The 17,036-nt window shown below is 38.9% G+C and overlaps 2 protein-coding genes across 16 annotated transcripts in view; one reads left to right on the plus strand and one right to left on the minus strand.

Moving 5' to 3' along the window:
• Positions 1–17,036, minus strand: part of EXOC1L (exocyst complex component 1 like) — a 114,538-nt gene that overhangs the window by 74,623 nt on the left and 22,879 nt on the right. For 3 of the 11 annotated variants that reach the window (XR_014568117.1, XR_014568118.1, XR_014568119.1), the window contains exon 2: positions 6,424–9,531. The exons of 1 other annotated variant lie outside the window; for it this stretch is intronic. The gene's annotated coding sequence lies outside the window, so the exon portion shown is untranslated. Of the gene's footprint in view, positions 1–5,562; positions 5,906–6,423; positions 9,532–13,929; positions 14,131–14,488; positions 14,802–17,036 lie in introns of those variants that run through there. 7 more of the 11 variants (XR_014568115.1, XR_014568116.1, XR_014568120.1 and 4 more) reach the window with 7 other exon arrangements.
• NMU (neuromedin U) lies at positions 3–16,545 on the plus strand. 5 transcript variants are annotated; one of them, XM_083756043.1, is made up of 10 exons: positions 12–365; positions 3,658–3,716; positions 4,512–4,559; positions 4,705–4,764; positions 6,385–6,414; positions 6,530–6,580; positions 9,478–9,552; positions 13,052–13,105; positions 13,611–13,650; positions 16,457–16,545. In XM_083756043.1, exons 1-9 carry the CDS (start codon positions 167–169, stop codon positions 13,644–13,646), a joined length of 612 nt encoding a protein of 203 aa, XP_083612169.1. In that variant the 5' UTR covers positions 12–166; the 3' UTR covers positions 13,647–13,650; positions 16,457–16,545. The 5 variants fall into 5 exon arrangements, with proteins under 5 accessions (XP_083612167.1, XP_083612168.1, XP_083612171.1 ...); XM_083756045.1 differs by lacking the exon at positions 9,478–9,552 and having other exon boundaries at positions 4–365; XM_083756044.1 differs by lacking the exon at positions 6,530–6,580 and having other exon boundaries at positions 8–365.

Raw genomic sequence — 17,036 nt, forward strand, 5'->3', positions numbered from 1 at the left:
GGCGGGGTGACGTGGTCGCCGTGAGTCAGACTGCCACCTGGCTTCCTCATGTCCGGGAGATTTAAAAGCCCGGGCTCCTCTGACTGGGAGCAGAGTGGCAGGAAAAGCGCGCGCGCCAACTCGAAGGGCAAGAACGCCGCGCGCGCCAAAAGCTGGGACGGAAGCCATGCAAAGGGGAAGCGCCTGCTGGCGGCGGCAAGAGCAGCCTGCGCCGCCTGCGGCCGACGGCGGTAGCAGCAGCAGCAGCAGCAGCAGCAGCAGCGGCACCTGCCGCCGCTCCAACCCCAGGAAGCTGCGGTCTGGCCCGGGAACCGCCTGGGCTTTGCTCCTCTTCCTCCTCGCCTTTGGGGCGAGCGCGTGCAAAGGTAAGGGCTCCGTTTCCGAGCAATGTCTCTGCATTATCAGCACAGCGTTTCTTTATGTTGGTTCAACTTCCCTGTAGAATGACAGGTTCAGCTCTTACTGGGTTTAATATTGATATTAAATGCCTTTACCTTTGTTACTAAAGTCCTCAATTAATGCAATTTCAGCCAGGTATATCCTTGGAGTTCTTTTAATTACACCGTGAACAAATTTCGAGCTAGTTACCTCCAAAACAAAGATCTATAAAAAGAGAGACAAACCTCTGTTTTTAAAGGGCCACCGTGCACGGACACGACGGTTTCAGCTTTAGAAATCCTGCGCTGTTAGGAAAGCAAATATTTTCAGCCCTTTGCAAAGAAGCAAAGCGACCCGCGCTTCTTTCTGGACTCTGCGTTTCGTTGATGCAGGCTAGGCAGGCGCCAGGCGGACACCAACAGGTAGCAGCTCTTCCCTGGTCCATTGAGATGCTGGCAGACAGCTGCAGTTCTTTGGTCAGGGATAAGGATGGTGGGTTATAGTCCAGTTTGCTCTATGTATGCTGTGCCCGAAAATGTCTTGCCTTTGTGCCTGATGCGGAATTATGTGAAACTCAAAAGCTCACCGCAGCCTAATACCATCCTACCGACCACAACAGTTTTGTCATTTCTTGTAATGGTATATAGGTCTGTTTGTAATGTATTGCATTTTGGCTTATACGAGACTCCAAGGCATGTTATATGGAATTGTCCCATAAGGTGGTAGGTCAGATTTCTGCTGTCAATTTATTATAAAAATGATGTAGAGTCGATTTTAAAATCCTGTCCTGTAGTAGAAGTAAACCAGCAATAGCATTTTAGTACAGGTCGTTGTTCCCATTTTCAGAGTAAATTATGCGGCACATAACTGAAAGTCACCTACGTCTACTGTAGATTAGTTAAGATCACAGTAAATGATATGTGTAGCATTTTTCTGTTCAGTGCCTGTCTGAGCATCAGCACTTTACTGGATTTTAAACTAATGTGGGAGATTTTTGGAGGGAAAGTAGGATAAAAAAACAAGTGTCCTTCTTTTCTATTCACAATCCATTCTGTGATTTAGACTTTCCCCTCCCTTGTTAAGCGTGGATGGAAAATGTCTACTCTTTAATCATCCTGATTGCATGTAGGATGGGCATGTTAAAGGGTGATATACACAACCCTGAATGAACATTTTAATAATAAAGTAGCTGTCAGGTTAATTTCAGCTTCGAAGTTCAGAGGAATTTGTGCAGAGTATAGTTAGCAATCGTTTCTTCTATTCTAGTCCATTAGATTTACCAAAAGAAAAAGAAAAGGTATGGGGAAATGAACAAGAAGTTATGCTTATAGTCCTGAACAAAGCTATTTTATTCCCTTGACTTGAATGTAATACACAGATGTAGTTTGCATCTGTAAAATGAAAGCATGAAATGCAGAACAGAATAACCTTCAATACTTGCTGTGTATTTCCATAGTCACCTTACTTATAATTTTAAAATCTTCATAAATATGGCAAAGAAGAAAAACATAGTAATCTAATAGTAATTTACACAGCTGCTATGCATAGTATAATTGTGGGCCAATATAAATGTAAAGGAATGTTTTATTTTTGTCCTTTGTTTTCACATTACACACTGCAAGACTGAAAGCAGCTAAAAAGTCAGAATAGACAATCTCTTTCCAAATATTAAATATAACTCTGCTCCTTCCAGTTCTTATTATCTGCCAGTGAAGATCACTTGCCACATGAATTGGTAGTAGATATATTTCTATACTAGCTATAAAAGTGCAGGCCACTGAAGGCAATAATAACAATTTTCATATGCTCTGAAATTTTCACTACAAAGCTTTCCTTGTAGACAAACATTTAATTCTGGGGGTGCCCACCTGTTTTTACATCGTCTCAGAAAATGGAGGTTTGGAACATGCCTTTGTTGGGACAATGTCTTGTTCCAACAGGAGTTTTGTATAGGGGCTTATTCATTTCTAACCAATCTGCCTAAGGAAGTATTTTTTTTTCCTGAGCAAGCTTAATGTTCCATTTTTTTTAGCTGAACAAAAAGAAAAACCCCTTGTTCAATACAAAGTCTCCCTGTCATTTTATGTGGAATTTAACAAGGTGCTAAATAGTAAACAGAATTAGTGACGACTTTAAATAATAATACTTTTACAGTTTCAGAAAACTTCCTTGCTTTTTAAAACAGAAATATAAACAACTGTTTTCTATGTGAAGCCCTCCTTGTATCTGAGATACATAATCAATATCTTTCACTTTTGTTCTTTCTGTAGCTTGAAATGTTTATTTCTGAAAATGTGCATGTTTAACATATTTGCAAATTGTCTTGGTTTTGTGAGTTACATTGAAATGGCCATTGGCTACAAATAAAAACCAGACCAATTGATACAGTACAGAACTTTATATTCAGTGCCTAATTGTTTGTGGTGCTGTTATGTGTTGAATCGTAACATCATTCTCTTGTTTGTGACATTCATTAGTTTTCACTCAAATGCACACACATAAGAGCTAGAGAACCCCATATTGATGTGTGCCTCCAGGGGTGAAGTCAAACCACATTGCTTTTGCTCTGTTAGCAGCTCTGAAGCGACCTCTCCAGGGCACAAGCCTGGGCAGTGTGTGTGGAGGTCCTGGGCTGCCCATACAACAAGACCTCCCTCTTGACCTTACTGATGTGGTCCAAAGGGAAGCAGAACAATATGCTTGGCACCAGCTTGGCAGCAGGAGTTGCTGGAAGGTGGTGTACAAGTCACCATCCTTAGGGACTCCACTCTGGATTTGTGTAGAGTTTACTCCTTAGCCTCTTCTTCTACTGAAGACATCCAACAAGGCAGCAGAGGTTTAGGATCAGAGTTTTCCTTCTCCTAAATGGGCTACCTTCCCAGGTTGACAAGCCCCACCTGCCCCTTTACAGCATGTGCAGAGACCACCTTCTTGAATGTTGGACCCACCATTGGTCTCATTTACTCAATCCACTGGAACTTGTCTTCACATGCAGGGGAAGTCCCTAACTTACCAAGGGTTTGAGACCCATTGGCTTGCCCTCACTTGGTTTAGAGGGCCACTCAAAGTTGTTCCTGGGGTGTGGCCATTGTTGCATGCTGATAGCTTCTAGGAGCCACAGGTGAGAGCAGAATGCAGGTTGGGGGACCAAAGGTGGACACACTACCCCAGAAGGAGCATGATGTGTCCCCCACCAGAGGTACTACCCCTCCCTTAACACCCCAGAGAACCCCGTATTATAAATAATATTATGAACAGGCAATTAATTCTAATTTCCAGGTGCACCGATGGCACCCCATGTTCTACAAGGAGAACCAGATTTGCAGTTATCAAATGAGGTACAGTGAAATATCTTCTGTACTGTTTGTTAATTTTTTTATTTTAGAAAAGGCATTTATCATCATCATCATCATCATTATAATTAGCACACCTACTATAGTTCCTTAAGAACAATATATGTTATCTTTATTTGAAAGGAGCAATCTGCTTTCCAATACAAGAATGGCGTGGTAAGGGGCTGTCGGCAATGTGAGATAGTGTGCGCATCACACTTTCACAGTGCAGATTGAAGGAGCACAAGTGACGCTTTAGAACAGCTGTGGCCGAATACTGCCAGTAAAAGAGCTTGTATCCTGACAAGATTTAACAAGAACAGAACAACTAATGTTCATGCTTTCAGGAATTAGGCTCTTAGCTCTTTTCAGGCTTAAACCTTTACTCTGGTTAGATTTGTTGTTGGTGCTGCACTTAAGATGGGTGTTAATATTAGCGTTAAAAGTTCTGTTCTCTGATCTGTCAGTTAAGATCTGGCTAGTGTCTCTCATGGACGGACTTCTCATGTGTATTACACAGGACTTGGTGTTGCCAAATGCTCCTAATCGTATGCTAAAATGCTTGAGTGAGCTCTGAGTTGCTGTTCTGTGAAGGCTTGTCACAACGTTGGGTGCAAACTCCTCTTTAGGAAGGGGTGTCCAGTTGTCTGGCTTTCGGAGGGGTGGTGGTGGTAAGCCTTCGTTCTCTGTCAACTTAATATTAAAAATGATGGGACCTCACATAAAATTCAACATGTTATTTTACTATTTTGCTTCTTTTTCAATCCTATGCTATGTTTGCTCTCTTGTCTATATTTACAGATAGATGATGTGTGCTCTACTTACATGGTCAGGGATACTCCATCTCAGGTCAGTCCAGTTGTTTTAATAATAATAATAATAAAAATAATAATAATAATAATACAAATATGCTAAATTTGTCAAAGTAGGTGCTATTGCTTCATTTATCACGTCCCTCAGATTCTTCTTCTCTCTCCCTCCCCCCCCCCTTTAGTCCTCTAATACATTGGAAGAACTTTGCTATATGATTCTGGAACTTCTACACAAAGCTCAGGTAAATCCACTTAACGTTTTATTTCCAAAACATGGCTGCCAGCATATTTTGTACAGTGTAGGGCATTGCAATTGTGCAGTTCAGTGTATAATAAATACTGATACAATTCTCAGCTTTGTGGCTTTCTGGCAGCAAGTGCTTCAGGGCTCTTTGCAGAAAACTAGGTTTACTTACACGGTAGCAAAACTGCTCTTTGATGTCTGAGACGTAGTACAGATGCAAAGCTATGTGCTGCTGTTTCTCTAGAAAGTCTAATAGAACAGAATGTGTGCCAGCTGGCGGTTCGGACTACGCTATTTCTAATCAATACTGTTAACATTTTGCAGTTGGGAATTTGTGTGTACTTTCAGCTCAATAATTCCTTGGTTGTTTAAAAACAGAACAAACCCTTAGTGGAAAGATGGGCCACTTAACCTTCATATGACTCATAGACTATTCTTGTGTCTTCCCCCTCTTTAAACGTTTTTTGAGATGCTGGTGCCCTTGGTGTGCAGTTTAGAATCTTATCTCAGTTACCACGTTCTATAAACAAGGTTTCTGGTGCTAGTGGGCTATATAGGGCAGGCACAAAGATAAGCTAGTGTATTTGGACTGTATCAAGAGAGAGATATCAGAATCCCGAGGGTGTTAGCTGGATAAGATTTCTAGGGACAAGTCTTTAGTGCCCTGTATAGCTTGTTCTCCCCAGGACAAAATATTACCCTGAGGTAATGATTGATTGATTGATTGATTGATTGATTGATTACGGCCATTGGCCCATACCCTGAGGTAAGATGTATTCTACAATTATCCTTGGAATACTTTCATGATATAATTCTACTTCACATTGTAGTTTTTGTTATTATTGTGGTAGAATTTTCTGAGAAAGGGTGCCATTCCCCGCAACCATTGCATTCTTTAAGAAACTGAAACCAAAACCGACAAGGAGAGTATGAAATGATTGTGTTTCAGTAATAATTCGTTCTTGATTGTAGTTTCATGGCCCAAATTATCTTGAAGAATTATCTAATGCCATTGCCTGCCTCTGTAAAGCAGTTGTTGCATTCCATGTAGACTCAGACTTCTGAACCAATTGCAGTGAACAGCCAGATGACAGTTCTGGGTAAAAATATTGTTTCCGTGTAGTTTCTGTGGAGTATAGCTACCGTGGAGTAGAAATGAATATAAAATAATTAAAATCTTAAACAGTTAATGGTGCAATCCTATGCATGTTAACTCAGAAGCAAATCCCAGAAGTAAATTTAATGGAGCTTAGTAATCTCAAATAAAAGTGCCTAGGATTGCAGACCCAATCAACAATTCCAAAGATACCAAAAATGGTAAGTACAGTGGTACCTCAGGTTACATACGCTTCAGGTTACAGACTCCACTAACCCAGAAATACTACCTTGGGTTAAGAACTTTGCTTCAGGATGAGAACAGAAATCATGCTCTGGCGGCGCGGCAGGCCCCATTAGCTAAAGTGGTGCTTCAGGTTAAGAACAGTTTCAGGTTAAGAACGGACCTCCGGAACGAATTAAGTACTTAACCCGAGGTACCACTGTACTGTACCATGCTATTTTGTTTTCCCCAAATGACCACTCCTTGGTTGTTGAAAGTCTTTGCCAATTATTTCCACAGGAGTCAGATGAAAAGGACAACACCAAAAGAGTAAGCTCCTTGTTTTTTAAAAATGTTTTTTTTTTAATTGTGTGTTAACTGTCTCAAAAATCATTACATATTAATCTGTTTCAAAGTAAAATCCACTTTTAATTTCTTTGAACAGTTCTTATTCCATTATTCTAAGACCCATGACACAGGCAACTCAGACATTCTGGTAAGTTGAAATGCCCATTCCCTTGTGAGTAAAGACAACATGATATTATCATTATTTTGGGGGCTTCAGTTGATTCCACCTGATATTGAATTCCTAATCTGTAAAAAGTTTTTAAAACCAAGAACCAATCTTGCTTATAGCCTAGTTACAACAGATGAAAGCTAAATGTCAATGCCAGAAGTTCTAAATTTAGTAAAACTTGTATAATTAAAAAAAGGAAAGAAACCGATGCCGAGTAACAGGCATATATGGAACTGACTAAAGACATATCTGAAGTAATCATAATCCAAACATTTTAAAGTTAAAGCTGAGTTAAAGCTAAATAGTCTTCTAATACAAATTAATGTTTTTATTCTAAAATGCAATAAGGTTAATACTAGTTCCTTTAATAAGGATTCCAGCTACAAATATAGATAGTGTGAATTCTAAAATAAAGTTTTCTTCAGAAAGAAGAGTTTAGAATATTTCTTTTTTGGGGGGGTTATCATAAACAAACAAACCAACCAACCAACATGAAATATCCTATATGCAGACATAATGGAATAATATTTTACATAAGGTCTTTCTTTTAAAGTTCCACCAAAACACCAGTCACATACACACACACATCTGTCCTGTGTCTTAAAGTTTGTATCTGTTTACTTACTGTTCATTTTGTAACATAATCAGTGTTCTATGTTTATTGCCACTGTTGTCTGATTCCTTCATACCAATAGGCAATATAATGTTCCAGCATATTACTAAAATGTTATAAATATAGAAATATTTTGTAGCAAAAAGTGACAAAGCTTTCATGAATTTGCAATTTCTTTGGGATGTATATCTTGGCAGCTACTTTGTGTCTTAATAATTCAATGTTGCAGTCCCATAGAAGTTGTACATTTTATTATGTTTAGCTTCTCACCAAGTTTATACACCAATGGAAATTCGAATACATTTTAAAACATACATTAAATAAGCTGGGCTTTTGATTTCTCACAGTATTTGAGCAAATAACCCCACGCAAATCTTTTGATAAAAGTAATTATATTAGAACCACACCTAACTCATTACGAAATCACAGAATAAGAAGATGTATTTAATCTTTAGCTTTGAGCCTCATGAGTGCAGAATAGACCATTATGCCATTAATATATTTTACGAATAATGGTTATATGTCTGTTGCATGAAATCTTTTGCATTTTTAAAACAAGAATATAAATGAAATATTTTTGAGAAACATTACGCCCTGACCATTACGTGCAGTGCTGTTCAGTTACGCCCTGACCACTAACATGTATATTGGGAGCACTTGCGGAGCGGCTTATTCTGATTTGGGATTCAGGTTTGTAGGGCAACAAAAATTTAGGCTTGAGGTTTTCTGGGGGAAGCGAGGAAAGCAGTAGAGCAGAATGTACCTAGACTGAGGTTGAAATCCTATACACCTTAACCTGGGAGTGTCCCATTTAACTCAGTGTGGCTTACAGACTTGTTTAGGAATGCACTGTAAGGAATGAAGAAGAGCAGGACGTAAGGAGGCCCAGAATTGTTTCAACTGTGGCCAGCAACTGCTGCTTTTTAGCAATATTATTATAATAATTATTTATTGAATTTATATACCTCCCTATACATGCAGGTCTCAGGGCGGATCACAGAATAAAATCAAAATATAAAACCGCAAAATGCATAACCAAAATAAAAACAACAATTCCATAAATATCTACCTTGGCTGTGTGCCTTCAGACTAACTTAGCATATTGAAATTGAGTTGCCATTCAAGTATGTTGGCCTCACTAAAGCTTCAGCTTCAACTTTTCTCCTAAATATTGCGCCTTGTATTGTGGAGGGCTTCTGGAAGGGGGCATATAGATTGTGGGGTTCTGTGTAGGATAAAGGGACACTACTTCTTGATTAATGAGGCAAGTTCTTCTTTGTGACCAAGACGAAGAATTATGTATGAAATGCTGTTAAACAGATATGCCAGTGCAATGATTTCTGCATGCATAATAGAAATTCCCCTCTTCTCTCTTCTCCCTATGTGCTCCCTGTGCCCTCACCAAAGCCTTGGAGTAACATGCAGAACATATTTAGGGAGTATGTGTACATGCAGGTGAGAGAAGAGGGTGGGAAAGTTCCTTTGCAGAGCCAAATGTTCTTGCACTACAAGATCTGTTCAGTTGGATGCGGCTTGGATTTATGAGTTCTTCCTGGGTTTGCAAACTTTTCCTGTCTGGATATCTAGGAACTTGGCATTATCCCGAGACTGTCCATCTAGCAAGAAACCATAGGGAGTTTTATCTAATGTCTGTGGTGTTAAGATGGCTCATGGCAACAAGCAGAGGCAGCTCATCCCATTTCACTGCCTGAGGCGAAACAGGAAAGTGCATACAATGCACACTGCCCTTGCTGCCCTAGCCAAAGCCTCGCTTACTGGGGTCACAGAGCCCCACAAGAAGTCACGGAAGCCTCTGGAGGTATCTGTGTGATCTTGTAGGGTTCTTGGGAGATCTTGCCAGAACAGAGAATCCATTGTAGCCGCTTCTCCGGAGGCAAGAACGTGTGTGCCCATGGATTCTGCCACTTGAGGCCCTGACAACAAACACTCAGCTACCATTTGCTTTTCCAAACAGTGCATCTTGCATACCCATGTCAAGCTTGCAACAAACACAGGATTGGTACTCCTTGACGTTAGTTGTTTCCTCGTCAAAGAAGTTTAACAGTGTGCATTTATGCAGGAAATTGCAACATCAGAAACAGCTATGGGAATGTCTAAAAATATTGTCCCATCAAACATCTTCCATCCTTTGCTTTGTGTGTTCTGTTTTTTAGTCGGTGCTGCAGTGAAGGGTTTTGTTGGTTTGTGTTTATACATCCTGGATTTCATTGTCTTTCATGTGTCTGTATTCATATCCTCTCAGTCGTCTGTCCTGCATCCTTTGCTGCAACTTGTTCCACAACTGCATGAGAGGAGACTGAAGAGATACAAAGCGGACGTATGTAACGATCCATTTTTCTTTCTAAAACATGCTGTTTATTATTCTGTATCGTTATACCGTCTTTCAAGATTGACTGATACAGTCTTTGTGCTTTCTTTAAAGCACGGCATTATTCTGCATGCTTCCTCTTCAGAAGAGTTACATGTATGTTGCTATATATCATTTTAGAAAGTTACATAAAAAATCTAATAATTGAGCCTTTTATACATCTAAACAACTGTACAATCTTTCCTTTTGAATGGTTGGATTTGAGGTCGTGCTATGCTGGTTGAAATTAAGGATTTTAATAATGTCGTTCAAAGGGCTAGTCCTATGTGGGGACAGCATCTTATAGGATCAGGCTTAATATCCTGGTAACAAGGCTGCACGGAACAATATTGGTGCTCTTCAGCCTGTCCTGTGACCTGATCTTTGACCCTGGTAATAGCAGCAAAAGTGGCACTGTTGAACCTTGATTTATCCCTGCTAGTATTTTATTAAAGCCACTGGCAGTGGGGGAGGCAAGGGCTAGCAGAAGTGAAGTAACAGTGATCAGTCAGAACAGTGATCATCTTACTTGCCTGAATATGTGATTTCAGGCCACTCTGCCTATCATAGCCACCTGTAGGAGGCACAAACCTTGGTACAAATTTTAGTTTTGTCAGTATCCTTTTTAATTTCTTGCACTAATTAGATGTCTCTGCCACAGCTTTGAATAGGTACTAGATTTCCTTGGAGCAAAATGCAAATTTGTTAGATGACTCTCATAGGGTCCACTGGGAACAATCAATTCCACGCTAGAGGGCATTGGACTGGGTAGATTCTTTTCTTTTCTTTTCTTTTCTAGGCCACTAGTTTCATCTAGCATATGTTTTTTTACTTGGAAAAGCAACTAAAGAATAGATCTGCCAGTCAGTTGTGAAATATCCTTTCTGAGATACTCAGCTCTATTACTTTGGACAAAAAAGTCCAGTAATTGAAAATCCAAATTTATTTCATTCTTAAAAGCAGAGCTGCCAGGATAAAAGGTAAAGGGACCCCTGACCATTAGGTCCAGTCGTGGCCGACTCTGGGGTTGCGGCGCTCATCTCGCTTTATTGGCCGAGGGAGCCTGCGTACAGCTTCCGGGTCATGTGGCCAGCATATAAGCCACTTCTGGCGAACCAGAGCAGCGCATGGAAACGCCGTTTACCTTCCTGCCGGAGCGGTACCTATTTATCTACTTGCACTGGCGTGCTTTCGAACTGCTAGGTTGGCAGGAGCAGGGACCGAGCAATGGGAGGTCACCTAGTCGCGGGGATTCGAACCACTGACCTTCTGATTGGCAAGTCCTAGGCTCTGTGGTTTAACCCACAGCGCCACCCGTGTCCCTTGCTGCCAGGATAGCTGCTTTTAAATCAAGAGAATTTAAACTATGAATCACATCACCAGGAAAAAAAGAGAGATTTTAATTTGTTTTTGTAATGCATGCATTTTTGGAATAAGAGTGCCTTCTAGTTGCTGGCTATAACAGCCTCACCAAGTCACCAAGTTTGAATCTTCAAGAGCCAGCTAGTTTCCAGAGGTGTGATACCATAGAAAAACACTGTGTGGAATATTGCCACATTCCATCCATTTTTAAGATGCTACTCATTTAATTAAACTTCAGATGTATATGAATAGCTACTCCCTTCTTCCTCTCCTTTCAGAGCTTCAAAATCAGTCAGTTCTAATCCCATGAGGTACTGAAAAAACAACTAAAATAAGAACTATCCAACTCTACAATTTGATGATTCTATTTAGTTGCTTGCCTTTAAGAGGAGAAATCAGAACAAATGATTTTGTATGTGACCTACTATTAAATATTTCAGAACTCCTTTTACCATGTCAGAAAGGAAAATGATGCAAACAGCCAATACATACTTAACACTATCACGGCCTGAGGTTATCAGATTTTGATTGGAAGCAGTTAACTAGAAGGCAAAGAGGAAAGCAATCTGCTTAGCACAAATGCTAAAACTGAAGAGAACACTATGTCCAGCTGATAAAAAGTTGTATAATGGAATCAAGGCAGGCTGCTAGCATGCATTAACAATTTAATAGAAAATACCTGCCGTGCCCTTTGAGGAAATAGCAAGACATACAAGATGTATTTGAAATTATTTTATTAATTAAAAGAGCAAGCCATTTTATAAGGAATGACTTGTAAGACTGAAAAAGAGTCCTGCTTGTGCCCTTTAGATAATCATATTAGCAATTTATGTGTTGAATTCAATATTTGTGGAAGAGTCTTTAATCTAACAGAGGCCTCTGCTCATAGAACATGCAATTTTTGCCAATTCTCTTTCCCCCTGCTGCCCCCCCCCCCGTACCTTCAACACGCTTCTGGAGAGCCCACCAATCTTTAAGAGCAGACTTTGGGTGGGGGAGCACAGAATGTTGCAGGGGAAGAGAGAGCTGGCAAAAATCATTTTCTTCTTCATGTAGAGCAGTGGTTGCCAATTGGTGCTCCGTGGACCCTAGGGGTCCACATAACCCACCCAGGGGGTCCTTAGCACCATTCACATAATAAAAACTACCAGGGGTCTGCACTACTTAGCTAATTGGGAAACCAGAGAATCAAAAACCCTTCCAGAAATGGAATGGCACAATTCGATTCAACCCACTGAATATCTGAATTTCACATATTATTTGGCATATGCTCCTAACTTTTTAAAAGTCATTCCGTTTCCTTGCTACAGCTTTTGCAGGTATACTGATTAACTGCACTGCCTGACTTCTGAGAATATTGTACCTAATATAACAGAGTGCTGGTGTGGGTGCTTTGCTATACAGATCACTTGACTCTTATGCAAGGGTTGTCTTCTGGGAATAGCACATAAAGCCGGAATTACACATAGTAAAACAAAAACCTTGAAATAGCCCCCGCACAAAAAACCTTACCTTCCAGAGCTGGCAACCAAACATGTCTTACCTGCTCCCCTAAGCAAGGCAAAGAGCTTTTTAATATTAATATCAATATTAACAGCTATTCTTATTGGGTTGTCTTCCTGCATACCTCTTTTTCTGGAATTATTTTCTTCTTTATAGATTGAGAAAAAGCTAAATTGTGTGTGAACATTTCTTTGTTGCTCATTCATTAAATAATTAAAAAGATTTAAGTATATATTTTTTATTATACCAAGGCACTGTAATAAAGAAGCTTGTCTCTGTTTCTCATTCCAATTTCAGACAAACAAAATGTAGTTTTCCACAAATCTATGTATTCGTTGAAGTAACTGACAGCTTCTTTTGTTTGCCTATTTTTATTCCTCTTTCTAAACTGTCACCAAAAGTAGGCTGGACTCTCCACCCAACCCTGCCACTAGCCATAGCACAAATCGTAGAGATATGCAATCATTATAAATTTATATATATTTTTTTAAATTTTTAAATAAGAAAATTCCCAATGCTGTTTATGACCACTTGTGTTGCAGCATAAATTGTTGTTACATTGCTACTCAAGTATGTGTTGTTTTGAAATCTGTTCTCTTTTCAGGAAGAACTTCGAATACCTGGAGGAATTCAAAGTAGGGGCTACTTTATCTTCCGGGTGTGTAATTTTTGTTTGTAATATGCCAGTGATTTTGAAACAAACAAATTCAAGCATTTTAGAATTCACTTTAAATTTGTTTATATTTTTGTTCACCTCTGTTCTTCAGGTGAACTAGAAACTAAGAGACGTGTGGTGAATGCAGTGGAAGTCTTTTAGAATATTTTAACTAGGATTTATACATTGTAATGTTTGAAGTATAAATTTGGTATCATTATAAAAAGTATTCTTTTTCCTTTTCCTTTTTTCCTTTATCTTTTGTCTCTCTTCTTTTCTAGTCTGCATGTTGGAAAATACGTAGACAAATGTGTTTACAGTGTTACGTATTGATTTTTGTTTCTATTTCTTTTTTCTTTTTCTTTTCTTGTAATATTTAATAAAAACTAATAAAAATTAATTAAAAAATTGTTTAAATTTTTGAATCAATTTTAGTGGGCTAGTCAGTTAAATTTCTTTTTAAAGCATTCAACAAGATACTACTTATCTGACATTATTTCTTTTCCAGCCACGCAATGGAAGGAGATCTGCTACATTTCGTTAAAATGGTATAAACCTTAATTTTTCACTCAGCACAGACTTTGAGCATTCATTCTATCTGTACAGAAAATTGTCTAAAATCCACATTTTAAAAAGCAAGCAATAGAGTTGTAGTGCCAGGAAAAGTTGTAAATGAAAATTATACTGTTCTACTGAATGAAAGTGTCAATAAATGAGTAGATAAGGGTCAATCGATCAATATATACACCACGTTTCAGAATTTTTGCCATGCAACAAAAATGAAACCCCTTGCCGAATATTAAATCCAATGTATCTCTGTGACCCACCTCCTTACCCTTCTGAGGTGACAAATTATGGTGGAACAGTTTGATAACTTTGCTGACCTAAATCATTGTATTAAATGGATCGTGAACAGCCAACAACATAACGCAGGTACAACAGGATCAGTGTTATTGTGTTAGAAATGGTCAACACTGAAATAAGCATTGTTGTGTCATCAAAAACAGAATCTATAGCATGGGCTAAGTCACAGGGAGGATGGGAGTTGTATTCCCAAAACATATGGAGGGACAAGTTTGGCCATGCCTGGGCAAAGATATAGAACTGGCCCTACACATCTCACATAGCCTAGGCAGAATTCATATGGCCAGGTCAGTGTGCAGTTTGGTTATTTGTTAGTTTGTTTTATTAGCCACCTTTCACCTTGAGATCCAACAGCATGTTATATTACAGTTTCCAACATAGCATTATGCTAGCAATAATATCTGCATTATTGCTGTGATGACTTCTTAGAATCAGGCTACCAAATTTAAATTTAATAGTGACTTGCCCCCTTTTAAAAACAAAATTACAGACCAGATTGTTTTAAGTCCAGCCCCTGCCCACCTGAGTGCAACGTTGAATGCATTTAATGTATTCTGGGGACTGAGATCATGTGGATCAAAATGCCACGAAGTCTCTGTAGGCTCAGGACTCTTGGTTCTCACAGGTCCACCTGCCTTCAACAGCTTGTTTGACATTGGTCATATGGTGCTGGAAGGAAGAAGGATTTGCTGTCTTCATCTCTACTTGATTGCAAAGCTGGAGCCCCCATGCTCTACCCACAGATAGAACCAGCCAATGGGAGAGAGAGAAGTGACACACCTGGCCATAGTTCTCCTGGGCTGTGATTATTGGGTGGGACGTGTCTGTGATGGCAAGGGATCCCTTAAGACATTTCAGGAGTTTAAACAAGTTCAAAAATGGAACTTAAGGTTATATTATGAAGCTGCGGCTTTCTGCTGGATGAAAGAATGGTTACTTCTTGAGAACACTGATGTTCTAGATCTGGAAGGGCATGATAATGCTTTTGGATGGCATGCATATTTGTGGTATGACAAGGTAAAGGTTCATAAAATGTTCAAAAACCATATTGTCAGGAAAGCTATATTCATGGTCTGGACAAAATACAAAGACTTATTAGAAGGTAAGACCCCGAGGGGGCTATCACCTGTGGAGGCCAAGGCCAGAAAAAGACTCAATATGGAGGTCGGATGGCCAAAATATTGTGAAATAATAGAAAAAACTGGAGACAACTGGAGACTGCAGAGTTTTGAAAAACTAAAGAATAGGGTGCAAGATTGGTTTCACTATGCCCAAATTCAAGAAGTTTTTAAGTCGGACAAAAAAATAGGATTCCAGGTGGAAAAATCGAAACTAGAGACAGAACTGCTAGAACCTAAGACCAAGGTACTTTCAAGAATGTACAACTTACTGCTTAAATGGAATACTCAGGATGAGATAGTCAAATCAGCCATGATAAAATGGGCTCAGGATATTGGGTACAACATTATGTTCGAAGACTGGGAAAGGTTATGGACCACTGGAATGAAATTTACGGCATGTAATGCCTTGAAAGAGAATATTATGAAAATGATATACAGGTGGTACATGACCCCAGTCAAACTTGCAAAAATTTACCATCGGTCTGATAATAAATGTTGGAAATGTAAGGAGGCTGAAGGGACATTCTTTCACCTTTGGTGGACTTGTCCAAAAGTGAAGGCCTTATGGGAAATGATCTATAATGAATTAAAAAAGGTGTTTAGGTACACCTTTCCCAAGAAACCAGAGGCCTTCCTCCTGGGCATTGTGGACCAAAGGGTGTTAAAGAAGGATAGAACATTTTTTATGTACGCAACTACAGCAGCAAGAATACTAGCAAAATATTGGAAGATACAAGATCTTCCCGCGCTGGAAGAGTGGCAGACGCAGTTGATGGACTATATGGAACTGGCTGAAATGACTGGCAGAATCCGAGACTTGGGAGAAGAGACAACGGAAGAAGATTGGAAAAAATTTAAGGACTATTTGCAAAAATATTATAAGTTGTATGAATATTAAGAATCTGCATGATTTGGAATTTAGCTCCTGCAACTGGATTGAGAAAATAGGAAGATAAGTTATAATTAAGAAAAAGTTGAAATTTAAAGTTATTATATTTTTTATTTTAAGGTATAAATACTGGACAAAAGGTACTTTAAATTTAGAAGTAAAATATTTTGAAAGATATAAATAAGACGCGAAACAAGGTAATAATTTGCTGATATGTTTTATTGTAAAGAACGCAGGGTGAGGGAGGTGTGGGGAAGTTCAGTTAACAACTTAAAAATGTATTTTGAAAGATGGATTACTATTCTTTTTTCTTTTTTCTTTTCTGTAAACTGAAAATACAATAAAAATGCTTTAAAAAACAAAACAAAAATGGAACTTCCATCTCCTGACACTGCCAGTCTATATATGTCCTTTGCCAGGATTGTAACAATTTTTAAAGTCACTACCCATTATATAATTGAACATTTTTATCTTTTTCAGGATTCTTCAGCCTCACACCTAAAGTCATCACAGGATTGCAGACAAGATGGGCATTCTTTATATGTAAAATGCTCTCTCTCTCTCTCTCTCTCTCTCTCTCTCTCTCTCTCTCTCTTTTATTTTAGATACTTCATCCACTATGTACATTTCTTATAATTTAAAAAATGCAGTGTAACCCTATGCATGTTGACTAACAAGTAAGTTTCGGTGTGTTTAATGGAGCTTACTCTCAAATAAGTCAGCATAGGATTGCAGCCTAAGGTGCAGTTGTTTCTTTCCGAAGTATCTTAAAATAATTGTGTTTCCTCATCTCATGTTCTTTGCAACTATGTGTGTAATAAAATTGAAAACAAAATACTGTTGGTGTTAAGATTGTTGCATGCAAAATACCTTGACCATAGCAGTATTGCTACACGTGGTGTGTTCCCTCTCACCACCTTTTGTTGTAAATAAAGACACTCCGTAGAGAGTTGTTTTTAATGAGATTTTTTCAGTTTTTAATGTCATACTTTCAAGGTTTGGGTCTTATGGTTTGCAATTATGGTTAAGTGCTTTTGTTATATAAACCAGCATGCTAATA

This window comes from Podarcis gaigeae (assembly GCF_964106915.1).
Source record: "Podarcis gaigeae genome assembly, chromosome: 9".
In the NCBI taxonomy this organism is placed as follows: Eukaryota; Metazoa; Chordata; class Lepidosauria; order Squamata; family Lacertidae; genus Podarcis; species Podarcis gaigeae.